Genomic DNA, 14,225 nt, shown 5'->3' on the forward strand with positions numbered 1-14,225 from the left:
AAAATATAAACAGAATAAGATATAAACAGATTACCTGAATATCCGGTTGGTTGTTTGTAACCACTCGGTTAATATTTTATACTATACAATTAGTATTATACTTCATTATTAAAAGGAGTTGTGAAAGTAATTTTCTGAAAGAAATGGGTTGCAATCACTTTGCTAAATACAGTCTTACGCATACATAAGATAGTTTTATAAAATATTAAATGTAGTTTTTTGTTTTCAATTTATCAAAAAATGAAGCGATTTTTTGTTCAGCATTATTATATCATCAAATTGTTAACATAAAATATTAACATATTTGTCAGAATAATAATATACATCAAACTCAATTGTTACATTTTATTAATAATAAATTAACAATATTATCATTTCTAAACACATAATATTTTCTATAAGTAATTTGATAATATATTACTAATGGTTAAACAAATTCAAATTTTAATATATTGGAAAACCAAATTTGCAATTACAGCTTTATAATTTTGTAGAGATTACACATCAATCAGAAAATTATAAGAAGGAAAACTACATTTAAGCCAATTTTTTTAAAATAGCAAGCCAAGTTAAATAATCATTGGTCTACTTTCGAATATTTATAAATATTTTTTTTTATCTTAAGTCTTTTAAATAATATTATTTTTATTTTAAGTATGTGAAATAATACTATTAAAGTCATTAATTAAGTATATTAGAATAAACCTTGAAGTCAAATTGATTTTTAAAAGTGTTTGCTCATTTTTTTAAGGAAGACAATTATTTTAGAATAAAATTAAGATTTTTTTTATATTCGGTGTTAATATTTTCAAAATTTGTTGAGATAACATTGCTAGAATTAATTATTATATATAAAATACTTTTTACTTTAAAATGTTAAAATTTTATCACATATTTATTTTTAAAAAAACATCTAAAAAAAAACTATATATTCAAATTCTTATTAATTTTCCCACTTAAACCATCTAAAAGTATTAAATAAAGAAAAGAAATATGATTGGAGTGAATAATATCTTTAGCATCCATGAGCGTATCTCATACATTTTTGACGTATAATGGGAGCGAGGTGATTGGACAAGTCTACTGAAAAGGATGGTAACAGATTGCATGTGGATTGGTTGGTGTATGTTAGCAGACAAAAGGGGACGATTCATGTGACTTCAATTAAAGACTCACGTTGGTGTCGCTATTTTAAGTTTGTCACTCATGTTTTTTTTTTTTTTTTTTTTATTATTATTACTGTTAGTGTATACTATTTGGTCTTTTCATTTAGATTCTTTTATTATTATTGATGCTGGATTGGAGTCAACTAAGGACGGATATATTTATTTTTTGTTTGCGTACATGATTATTTATTAATTTAATTATATGCAAGATATAATCAGACTAATTTCATTTGTTTATGTGATATGTTGGTTCATGTATTACGTATATTTAAATAATAATATTACTCAACAACATTAGTTGACTCAAATAGTAATTAATGAAAGGGTTCATTATCTAGGTGATATCATCTTGGATTTTGGATACGAAATTAATTGTATGATGTTAATTCTTGTTTCCGATCGTGAATAATGTGTATTAATACTGTAATTATAAGAAATATTAAAAATATAACTTAAATTAAGTTATATTTTTAAGTAAATAATATTAATATAGACATAATATTGTATTTTACAAATATTATATATTAAAAAAAATTATTATTCAAATGTTAAAAAACACTTTGAAAAAGGTGAAATGGGAATGAACTAACACCACTTTTATAAAGTCCTACCTACTAAAGTTTTAAGTTTACGAAAAATGAATATTTTATTTGATTAAGTTAATTATAATAATATAAGTAGAGAATTAAAATAACGTTTTCTTTATTTTACTATAAACTTCTATCTCTTTATAATTCTATTTTCTCTAACACTTCTAAATTTTTGAAATGATCATTCATTGATTTCACTTTTAGAAAAATAACATATATAATATAACATATAATAGACCAAATTTACTTTATTACAATTTTAATTGGAGTAAGTTGTCTTTTTCTTTAAATATCAAATTCTTTGATTTTTGTTCTTTTTAAAATGTGGATGCTTTGTTCTCATATATACAAGACTTAATTAAAAAATATGAAGATTTACTAATCTATGGCTATAGTGATATGTTTGATATGAGTACATTGAATGAATTGATCAAAAATTTGTTTTGATAAGTAGAATTAATTTTATCTAAGTTTTTATTTTTTTCTTTCCCACTTGAGTGGATGTTTAAAAGGAGCTGATGTTAGTGTAAAATTGAGTTTTTGAAAATTTACCTCAACTATTTAGAGTATTAAAAAGAAATCATTAAGGGTGTGCTCACTTTATAGATTTAAGGGAGAGGGAATAAATCGATTTGAGGAGATTTGAGTGTTGTTTTCTTTGAAGAGATTTGAAGTTGAGTGAAAGTGAATTTAGAAATAAAGTATGTGAAAGTTAGTATTAGTATAGGATTTCAACGATGTGACAAATAATTTTTTTTTAAATTGATAGAAAATTAAGATTACCAAAATATCCTTAGTGATAAAAATAATATAAATGATTTATTAATAACATATTTATTGGTAAAAAATATTATAAAGAAATCAAAATTATTTTTTTAAATAAAATAATTAAAACAACATATTATTATTATTATTATTATTATAGCAAGGACTATTTTGTAATTTTGTTTTCCATCCCTCAAATCCTCTCATCTTAGGAGGGATTGTTTTTAATCTTCTTCCACAAATCTCCACAAATCTTCACCCACAAATCCATGCAAATCAGATGAAGTGAACAACATGGATTCTTCCTTTTTCTTTCTCACCAACAGTGCATTCCCCTAACGTGAATGCAACACAAGAGATTATTAGGTAAAACATCCTTTAATCCAGGTAAGGAGAGTTAATAATACTTTTATGAAATGTGCTGATTGTTTTGGGTGTATTATATAAAAATTGAGGATATGTAAATCTTATGTTAAGATTGGAGAGTTATAATGGGTTATTGTGTTGTATGTATGTATATATTGTTCACTCATGTTAATCTTGGAAAGTTTGAATTCATTGCACAATTGTATATATCTATGAGTGACACTTAAGCAATGCACAATCATTGCACTTGATCACCTTATGTGGCTCAAATAATGTGTTAGTTGCTTGAGCATTAGAGATAACACTTAAGTCATATGACTTATGGTTCAAGTGTTGTTTTGAACACTTAAAATGTGGCTTGAACATGTGGTAGTGCATGATGCATTTCATGAGTGTTGAAGCATTGAATGAACGCTAGAGTGCTCAAAAGTAGTTGAAGAGTTCTCTAGAATGTATTGGATTCTTTACAACCAACTATTGTCACTCTGGTGTCAATTAGAACACTTAAGCGACATAATTCTACTTAAGCGCAAAGGATGATACTCTCACCTTCGTTTTCTTCTCTTTCTCCTTTAACCTCTTCAACTTCCTCCACAATCTATCCATGCCTCTGGTAATCAAGTCAAAACCTAGAAGCTCAATAACAATGATACCCTCACCACAAGCGTCACTCACTCAGATGTACCATCGCAAGTACTCCTCCCTCTCTACCTCACCAACACTTTCTTCTTTGGCGCATTCTTTTCAATAGCCTATTTCTTCCTCCATTCTTAGTGATTATAATGTTGAGTATTGAAACTCATTATTGAAAGGAGAAATATTAACTTTACTAATAGTCTAAATTACATATATGAATACATAAAATTGAGAGGTTAGGTTTTATAGAATAGATGCAATGAAATTTTTTGATTTAATTAAATCATCATTAATAAGATAGTACATCATATGGGTTAAATTTTAATTTGTTGTATATACATATATGTAATATGTTTATGTTTACATACTTTTGATTATTGGTTTTTTATATAATAACAATTATAGTTATACTTGACTCGAGAGTAGATAAAATTACAAATTGAAAAAATAAAAAATAAGACATAAGTAATATGAATAAAATACATACAATTTTATTTGAAAAAGCATCTCTTTATATATGTAATTTTGTTTTGTGAGACTCAATATTTTTGAGTAACATGTAACACATAATAAATGTACGTAAATAATTATTGTTAAAAGTTATGTAATATAATTATATGGAAAATATAGTGTTACAATAAATAGTATAAAATAATTTATATTATTAATCACATATTATTATTATTTTTATAATGATCGTCTTAAATATTGTATTGTGTTGAAGATTATTTGTGATTAAATAATAGTATAAAATTTTAACATCTGATCATTATTACCTTTTTAAAAATTTAGATCAGTAAACCATGTTAGGACTTTTAAAAATATAAATTAAACCATTATTTAAAATGAATTATTTAAATTGATGAACTAAGTTTTTGTAAAACCAAATCAATAATAAGATGGGTCACGATACTTCTAATAATATCACTAAATCGTTGGTATATATATATATATATATATGTGATGAGTGGTAGTGACTTTGATCTTCTTAAACAAGATACTTTCTTCATATTTTACCGATGAAAAAATTGTAGTTTAAAGGAACGATTTCACTAAAAGTAGTCAATGAAGCGCCACTGATAACCAAAAACATAAATATATACCAAATTTTAGTTAAGAAAATATCCTTATGAATTCTAAGTTTTAAAGTTATTTTCAAAACTAGAAAAAAAAAATCTCAAAACCCTTACTCACTTCTCTTTTATTCCTCTCAACTATTTCTCTTTCATCTCTCACATCAATCTTTTCTCTGTCATTCCTACAATAATACCAACCCGCCAACCGCAATCTCTTAGCCAACAACGACCCAACCATCGGTTAGACAACCAACCAAATGTCCAACAATAGCTAGCAACTGCGACAATAGTCGCGACCCGCTAACAGCTCGCTCATTAGCATCCCAACAACGACCTGCCACCATGACCCACGAGCATCCCACCAATGTCCCGACGACGATGTTATATTAGACTTGTTATCCAATATATGTACAATTCCATTTATAATGCAAATTGAAATTATTGGAATTTGTTATCTATTTAATTTATTGAAATTATTGTAGACTTATTGATTCTCTCAAGTATGAGTAATTCTTGACACAACTTACATGTGATTCAAATATATGTCATTGAGTACTTCTACAATTTTGGACTTATTGTTAAATTTTTAAACTAGTGAATAATAATAGGACCAACTAAACTAGTGAAAAAAACGTTAAATTATATTTGGAAGAGTTTCTCCACAAACGCTTTCCAAAAGACAAAAATAATAGAAAAAATTGTAATTGTTTTTTATAAATTAAAATTAACTTATATACAAATTAAAAATAAAAAAATTATAAAATTATATAAGAAAATTTCTACATCTTTACAAAATAATTTATACACAAATTACTTTTAATTTATGAAAAGTATATTTTAATTTTTTTCTTATTTTTCTATCTTGTAAAAGAACTTAAGAAGAAGAAGGTCTTTAACATTAAACTAGTATGTACCCTTTTGCGCAACCACTTTGCAAAATTGGGGTTGTATGTACTTACCCATTAATAAGGAAGCGAGCCTACATCTACCCAACCCTATCTATATTTCATTCTATGCCTCTCCAGAGCCAAACTACCACACCCTACCATCATGCACCCTCATAGCATATGGATCATTTGATATATACAAAATGCAATATTTTATAAATATATCCAATGATAATAAATAAATAAACCATGGTAAATCAATGATTATTTATATAAAATGAAATGAAATAGTATGTTATAAAAAAAACAAGAAATACATTCCATTTCAATCAATTTATAAGAGAGATAAGACTTGACTTTAATTTATATAAGGTATTAATATATGCAGTAAGAGGTAATTGAGAGGGTTTTGGACCCAAGTTTTTTTAATATATGTATAAATTAATATATAAATAAAAATAATATTTTTTTAATTTTAATATATTATTTATATTATTCCAAAATTTTTATAAATTTACAAGTTTATTTTTGTCATTTTCAATATATTTTTATATTTTTATGCTCCAACTCGCCATTTCTAACTAAAATTTTAATATAATAAATTTATAAATTTCTTTGTTATAAAATGTTCAATTTGTTTTTATCTCTACTATAGAACTTAAACTCATATTTAAATTTTCAATAAATATTTACTAGTATATGAAATATTTATTCTAATATAATTAAACTACATCATTTCAATATCAATATGTAATGGATTAATTAGTTGAAAAAAATACATTGAATTTAAAATCAAATATTTACATTTTGCAAAATATAGAGAAGTGAGTATTAATCCCAAACCAAGGACTGTGTAGTCTAAAAGATTGATACTTTTGGGAATACCTCAAAGTTTTATCAAAAAGCTAAAGACCTAAACTAAGGTGGTTAGGAAAAAGTTATATGACTCAAGTGTTTTGGATAATTCAATGTTATAAGCTAAAGAATTCAAAGTTATAAAGTATTGGTTATTATCTTCACTTTAACTTTTCTTTTCCCATCTTATTTTCCAACTTTTATAAATAAATCTGTCAAAGAATCGAAATACCACCATTGAAGAGTCTACATAAATTGCACAAACAAAAAAAATGAAGCATTTTTCTCTCAGGTTACTTTCTTTTTGGTTTATATACATTCTCCTATTTATCCACTTTGCATTCAAACACTGCTCTGAAAATGTTGTTTTTAGACATGTTGAGATGGTCTTATAACTATAATCTTTCAGGCATTACTCTTTAGGTGAAATGTTTTAATGAGTGTTCCTACAAGAAGAAAATTCCACACCACGCAGTGTGCTGGTGAAAATAATAAATGGGCAATTAATTAATTTATATTTGAGAAATGTCAATCTATTTGCAAAGTGTTGATGGATTTTTTTATCTTAATGGATCTAAGTTAGGTTGATATGATCTATATGTTTTAATAGCTTTTTAAGATTTTATTTTGTGATTATTAGTGTAATAGTGTTTAACGCAATTAATTTTATTATTATCTCTTCAGTTTATTGAAATTGGTCTCTTTTAAAAAAATTGATCCTGTTTGATTCTTCTATCTAATGCTTGATTTTAGGTGTTAAATTTTTCTACCTGAAAATGATGTTATCATGTGTATGGAAGTATGTGTTTTAATAAAAAAAATTACATTTTAAACTTTCTTTTTAACTTTCATTTTGTATCATTAGTGCAGAATTGATCTATAACGTTATCCCATAGACGTCGGACCACAAAATAACCAACGTAAATTATTGACCGGTGGCATTTTCATAAATAAGTGGGACATATAAACGTCGGTTAGAAGGGGTCCCAACGTCTATAATATTATAGACGCCGGGACCCCTCATAACCGACGTCTATATGCTTGACAAGTAGGTGAAAATTCATTTTTTTCCGCCATATAGTGAAAAACCACCTATTGGAAGGAAGATGGTCGATTGGGCACCCATTATGGGGCCGAGCAAGCATTTATAATAATCTCGTGGTGACCTCAAGGAACATGACAAGCAACATTGTTATGGAAGAAGCATCCAACAACCAGATGAATCCTATAAAGATAATGAGGAATCTGTAGAGACAAATGGATGAGATGCAACACAAGTATAAAGAATAATTGAGAAGCCTCTGTGTTGAAAACACAACTATGCGCCGGGCATAACGCCAAGAACCATGTGCCTTATACCAACTCTACTAATACCAATCAAGTAACGTGTGGAACCTGACCGAACAGTTCAAGAAGGCAGCCTGGGGGCGAGCAAGGATCACTTGTCCATCATAACAGTGAACACAATCAAGATGCTTCCATTCATGGCATGAATCATGGAGGCGTGTTTGCCAGACAATTGGAGGATACCTGTCTTTGACAAGTACGATGGTTCCACCAATTCTGATGAGCACCTTAGCATGTTCATGAACCAAATGACACTCTATACCATAAGCGATGCCTTGGTGTAGAGTCTTTTCCACCTCATTAAACGGAGAAGCCTTGGCCTAGTTTTCTTTGTTACCTTTGATAAAAGTGTCACCTACTTTTACATTAATCCAATGCAACAATCATGGAAATTTTGTTATGCAGAAATTGTACTTTGGGTTGGAAGTCACAGAATGATCACAAAACCATAACTGAAACATTACCAAAATAATACAACTAGTCATACATCATTGTACAATATAAACAAATTCCATTGCAGTGACATGTATATATATCAATCCTTTACCTACAATAGGTAAACACATCCAACAATATGGAAATGAGTTATGTTTTTTTCATTCTTCAATGCCATTGAAGCACTGCATAAGCTCCCCACCAAATACTCATAAACTAAACCACCTTAATTATATTTACCAACACACTATAAGTCTTCAAGAATGTTATAAAGAATAAAAAAAACTATTCCATTATGATTTGCCAACAACAACTCAGATATCCCTAACAAAATATAAATGATGTAAAAATGTTCAATGGGAACATTTAGATGTTCTAGCAACAAAAAATCATGTATGACATTAACATCAATTTTCCCACGACTAAAGTACTTCCTACATTCATTATTTATAACAACCTCATTTAAATCAATTTTTTCTCCCACCACACTGACGTCTAACCCTAAACACACATCTAATACATTAAATTCAACAACTTTGTCCATGAAAGAAAACCTACTCCTCCTCTCAACCCATCTATAACATAACTCAAATATGAATGAGGCATCTTAGGTGATAGGAATAAAAATATTCCGTAATAGATCACAAGGATTATTAAGTTTATCTAAACAAGGTTATAGTAACAAAGTGTTAGAGAGATTCAGAATGGAAAAATGCTCTCTTGGAGTATTTCATATTTAGAAAGGGGACAAATTTAGTCAAATGCAATGTCCCAAGAAAGATTTGGAACGAAAGGCCATGAAGTCCATTCCTTATGTGTTAGTGGTTGGGAGTTTGATGTATGTTCAAACTTGTACTCAACTAGATATCAGTTTTGTTGTTGGAATGTTAGGTTGATATCAAAGTAATCTTGGAATGGATCACTGGAAAGCTGCAAAGAAAGTTCTTAGGTACTTACAGGGTACCAAAGACTACATGCTCACCTACACAAGGTCATATCATTTTGAAGTGATTAGCTACTCATATTTAGACTATGTTGGATGTGTGGTTTCGAGAAAATTCACATTTGGGTATGTTTATTTATTGGATGGGGGAGAAATTTCTTGGAAAAGTGAAAAACAATCAATCATTGCTATTTCCACCATGGAGGCTGAATTCGTGGCATGCTTTGAGGCCATTGCTGATGCATTAGGGTTGTGGAACTTTGTATTGAGGCTTGGTATTATTGATAGTATAGCTAGGCTAATAAGGATTTATTGTGATAATTCCACATTCGTCTTCTTCTCTAAAAATGACAAGTACTCAAAGGGTGCAAAAAGCATGGATTTGAAGTACCTGTCGATCAAAGAAAAAGTGCAGAAACATAAAGTGTTGATTGAGCATATTGGTACTAATTTGATGATAGCAGATCCGTTAACTAAATTACTATCGCCTAAAATTTTTATTGGCCATGTTGAAAGTATGGACATTATGGATAAGTCAATATTATCATGATGATTTTATCTATCTATATGCATATGTATAGTTATATATTTGTACTGATATGACACTTGTGAACTCAATTAATGTTATGTCTCTCTTAATTTTTGTTATCCACATTAAATTGTATATATGTATTATTGATTGTGATAACATGTTATGTTTCTTTTAGAGACATGAAAGTTATAAGACTGATTTATGTTGAGTTGCTTTGATTATGTGATACATGGAAGGAATCTTATTGTTAATGACCTTTGTCCGCCATCATCCGATCACTTCAATTCATATAATGATGATGACATGATAATTCTAATAAATGATACACACTTAAATATTAGTATTAAATCTTCGAGTCATCACATAACACTAGGATTATTTCCATCACTAAAGTGATCATGCTGTTCTCAAAGAACATAAATGACTTATCAGAAGTCACATTACAACTTTCTTTACGAATCTAATGAGACATGTTTCTTTGGCTCAGACGCTTTTTTCATGTTCTTTGATTCACCACATATAAGATACACCGTGGTGTTCTTGACCACCAATCCATTGCCGAAATTCACAAAAATCTCCACATTGTCTCCAGATTCTAAATTTGACATTATGCCATGCCAATCTTCATCTTTAAAGGAAATGATTGTGCCATGGTTGTGTATCTGGAGTTTACACTTTGTGTAATTAACAATTACGACAGTGGTAAATTCAGGTTCAATGATTTTAGAAGTTGATAAATAAACAACACACAAAATCATTCCTTTCATATCACCATCTTCAGGCACAACGAAAGAAACAGAGTGTCCCTCACCCATATGGGCCATACAATAAGGATCATTGACACCTGGGAGAGAAACATCACAAGACTTACTTACCTGCACCATAAGAAAAAAGGCTTGGTCATTTTATCTACTTTTTCTATTCAAAATGTCTTCTATAATCATTATTTTAACATTAATAATTACAAAGTGAACATTTATAATCAAACAAACAACAATGCAGTACATAATCAAAACATACCAATGGTAATTCATCTAAACAAATCGGATTAATAGTTTTGTTCTGTATGTATCATCATTACTTCGTTAGTGATAAGCATTTATGTTTTTGTCTCTTTTACAATATTTCTACGACGATTGGAAATATAACAATCGTGAAGCGAGTAAAATAAAGTAAGAAAGTATTGAAATAAAAGAAAAATCACTTGATTAGTTGATTACTAAAATAAGAAACCTCTAGATGAGGTTCTATGGCAATAGAAATTAAGCGTGCTAAAATTGATTATTGTAATTTCAGTCAGATATTTTATTAGGATTATTTTATGTTCTCTTGATTAATAGCTATAATGATAGTGAAGGTAAGAAACTGACAAAATTAGAGAAGAACCTCATATATGTTATCGTTGACAGCATTGAAGAATTGATGATATGCTCCAACACCAATCAAAGAACACCTGCAGTGCTGCTTTGAAATTCCTAATTTTGTAATATTCGCAAAATATTCAACCAAAATATATTTGACTTGCTTAGATAATTGAAATCCGGTGTCACATGCTACCAAAACACTTCGAATATTTGAGAGGGCACTAAGCAATGGTGCAATATCAATCGTATTATCCTCCATATCTATGTAAAACGAATGAATATAAGAAATGGGATTCATTGTTGGCGACATCCAAGACCGAATGATAGAAGAAAAGAAATTATGAGATAATCCCTCAAATCGTCGTAGGGACATATATGCAATGCCTTTTGAGCTTACAATTGAAAAAGGCACATGTTTCACAGCTGTATTTTCAGCAATTAGAGTTAGCAAGGATTTCAACTTTGGTATATCTTTATCCTTTATGTCAATCTTTGAACAGCCAGAGAGAATGAAAGTTCTTAAAGATTTCAAGTCATATATCTCTGTTGGAAGATTGTATAGACTTGTACAGTCTTTCAAATTTAGGAGTATAAGACTGTTGAGTGATCCAATAGATTGGTGTAGTTTGCGCAATCTTGAACAATATTTCAAAATGAGGTGTTCGAGACTTGGTAATCCGGTAAAGTCAGGGGTTGTAGTTAAATGCTCGGAGTGACTGAGGTTAAGGACTTTTAGAAAACTCAAAACCTACACCAAGATAGTTTTTCAATTTAGAAATATTAGAGTAGAAATGAAAAATGAAATAATAGGAAGCTACTAATTTATTTTAATTAAGTTGTGATTTAACGAGAGTGGGTGGTAATAAAACCTGGGGTGTTTTCCAGAGAAATAGAAGAAGACTGCGTTTTAAATCAATAGCTATTGCATCATGCTCATAAAAGTTGTTAGGTAGACATTCTGAAGAAAACCCATGCAAACTGATCCATCTTAGTTTCTTAATAAGGTATTGAGAATTTACAGTCGGTTGAACACTTTTTAAGGCAATGAGAACTGAAGGCAGTTTCACAGGCATCCACTGCATGTCTTCTGTCCCCTGTGATGAAAAGAGCAAATAAAAACTGATGTACTACAGAGGAGAAAGAAAACGCTTTAAAAACAAGTTTCAAACCACATGTAAAGAATTTTTCTTACATATTTTGTATCCTTATCAAACCACAGTCGCCTGTTATTCCCAAGATCCTTTACAATATTTTCTTGAATAATTTGTATTCCGATTTTTTGTAGCAAAGGATGCATTCCAAATTTGTTGTTTTTGTCAATTTTGATGAGGTTACGCTGGATGAGAACTCTTATTGCAATATCAGCGTCTACTCCACAGCCATTTAGGATCTTCCTAACATATGCTCTGCTCTTACCAACAAAGAAACAACATACATCAAGGAATATATCTTTTTCCATTTCATTGAGTGCACCTTCGATGCTTATTTTTATTATCTCTGAAACACGATGCCTGCCAACTATCGCAAATTTTAACAATACAGTGTTCCATTCTTCTTTCGTCTTTTCAAATAAACAACTTCCAACGACTTCAAGAGCTATTGGTAGTCCTCCACAATATCTAACTACACTTCTTGCAAGGTCTTTGTATTCTTCTTTTGGTTTTGGTTCTCTAAATGCGTGCCAACTAAGAAGCTCAAGGGACTCCTCTTCGTTCATTCGCTCTACCTGAAAGACAGAATTAGCATGATCTTTCAGCACTCTTTCAAATGTTGATGTAACGATTATTACAGTTCCTTCGCCGAACCATTTACTACAGTTCCATAGGTCGAGTAAACTATAGTATGAAACATCGTCAAGTACAATGAGCACCCTTTTTCCGTAAAGTGTTTCCCGAATCATTCTTCTTCCCACATCAATGCTAGGAATCTCCACCTTTTGTTTTAGGACATCTAAAAGTAGTTGTTCCAGTAAACGAAGATACCCTCTTATTCCGCTAACTTGTGAAATATTTTCAATGAAACTTTTCTCCTTGAATGTCCAATGAATTTCATTGTAGATGGCTTTGGCAAGAGTGGTTTTACCAGATCCTTCCTCTCCACATATCTCTATCATACAAACTTCAGTGGATTTATTTTTTATAGTTTGAATAAGGTCTTCCACGTATGTTTGTAATCTAACTGGAAATTTAGTAGCCGACAAGACCGGTAAATTAATAACGCTCTTAATAATTTTGTCCACTAGTTCAGCATCACTCCTTCAAGTTCAATAGCAGTTATAGAAGAAGTCATGTATTAAGAAAATGAAATCGGAGGCTTAAAAGATGGTTGATTGAGTGAGTGATGTACCTGTGATTACTCTCATCCCATCCAAAGAAATTTGCAGCTTTGTTGAGTGCATGGCTCCACCTGGACATTCCATGCTTTAGTTCTCGTCCTGAAAATGTTTGTCGTGCAGTTGCCTTTAAGGCTTTTCCAAAGTCACCCTTTTGAAGACGTACATCAGATGGCTGGATTTCATAATATACGGGCAGAACATGTCGGCCATAAGTTTGGTGCCATTTGATGATATGTTGAAGCTGATGAAGACACCAAGCAGATTGAGAATAGGTTTGGGTGAAAACTACAATTGCTACTCGACAGTGGCTGAGAATAGGTTCTTGGATGTGAGTTGAGTTCACTGCATCGTGGTGATGAAGGAAAGTGGTGAGACCAAAAGTAGAGAGGACAGAATTGAGATGAGAAACAAATTTTCTGTGGATGTCTTCTCCGTTGAAGTTGATGAGCACATCGTACTTCCGTGGGAGTTTGTTTGATGAGGAGACGTTATCCATGGAAAGAAATTGATGAGAGGTGATCAATAATTAGAAAGAGAAACTAATACTGCAACACAGAGAAGGAGATGTTAAATACAATGTAGATTTAATCTTTTATTCATAAATGTTAAATACAATATTAACGCATACATCATCACATTTTGGACTTTTGCACTACGTGATAACAACTTGTCATTTATATTTAAAATTCACAACTCATTTGTTAGTTGAGATAAACAATTAGCGATTTAAACACTATTAATAAAAAATTAAAATAAACAAATTTTTACAAATTAAAAAATTACTTTAAAGACTAAAAAAGATTTAAAAATTACTTTAAACAAAACTAACAAATACAATTATATAATATTTTTTTATAAATCAACTTATGCATAAGATAATTTTAGTTTATAAAATAAAATATTTAATTTCTTTTTAGTTTTCTATCGT

At 29.6% G+C, this 14,225-nt stretch overlaps 1 protein-coding gene across 3 annotated transcripts; it reads right to left on the minus strand.

Annotated features, from left to right (window-relative positions):
* Window positions 1-9,881: 9,881 nt before the first annotated feature.
* LOC108346389 (disease resistance protein RUN1) lies at window positions 9,882-13,835 on the minus strand. Of its 3 annotated transcripts, XM_017585473.2 has the most exons (5): window positions 13,309-13,835; window positions 12,155-13,217; window positions 11,832-12,056; window positions 10,985-11,710; window positions 9,882-10,473 (listed from the first exon to the last, which is right to left on the minus strand). In XM_017585473.2, the coding sequence occupies exons 1-5, from the start codon at window positions 13,791-13,793 to the stop codon at window positions 10,051-10,053; spliced, it is 2,922 nt and encodes a 973-aa protein (XP_017440962.1). In that variant the 5' UTR covers window positions 13,794-13,835; the 3' UTR covers window positions 9,882-10,050. The 3 variants fall into 3 exon arrangements, with proteins under 3 accessions (XP_017440962.1, XP_052724854.1, XP_052724853.1); XM_052868894.1 differs by lacking the exon at window positions 10,985-11,710 and having other exon boundaries at window positions 9,890-10,473; window positions 11,982-12,056; XM_052868893.1 differs by lacking the exon at window positions 10,985-11,710 and having other exon boundaries at window positions 9,890-10,473.
* Window positions 13,836-14,225: the final 390 nt, after the last annotated feature.

Source organism: Vigna angularis, chromosome 9 (genome assembly GCF_016808095.1).
Source record: "Vigna angularis cultivar LongXiaoDou No.4 chromosome 9, ASM1680809v1, whole genome shotgun sequence".
Classification (NCBI taxonomy): Eukaryota; Viridiplantae; Streptophyta; class Magnoliopsida; order Fabales; family Fabaceae; genus Vigna; species Vigna angularis.

Bases quoted from the DNA above. Each gene is read 5' to 3' on its own strand.
- LOC108346389 (XM_017585473.2), bottom strand. From the start codon at position 13,793: ATGGATAACGTCTCCTCATCAAACAAACTCCCACGGAAGTACGATGTG. The intron at 12,057-12,154 runs GTAAGAAAAATT...TTTTCATCACAG, and splicing joins TTGATAAGGATACAAAATAT to GGGACAGAAGACATGCAGTG. The intron at 11,711-11,831 runs GTTTTATTACCA...ATCTTGGTGTAG, and splicing joins TTCTCTGGAAAACACCCCAG to GTTTTGAGTTTTCTAAAAGT.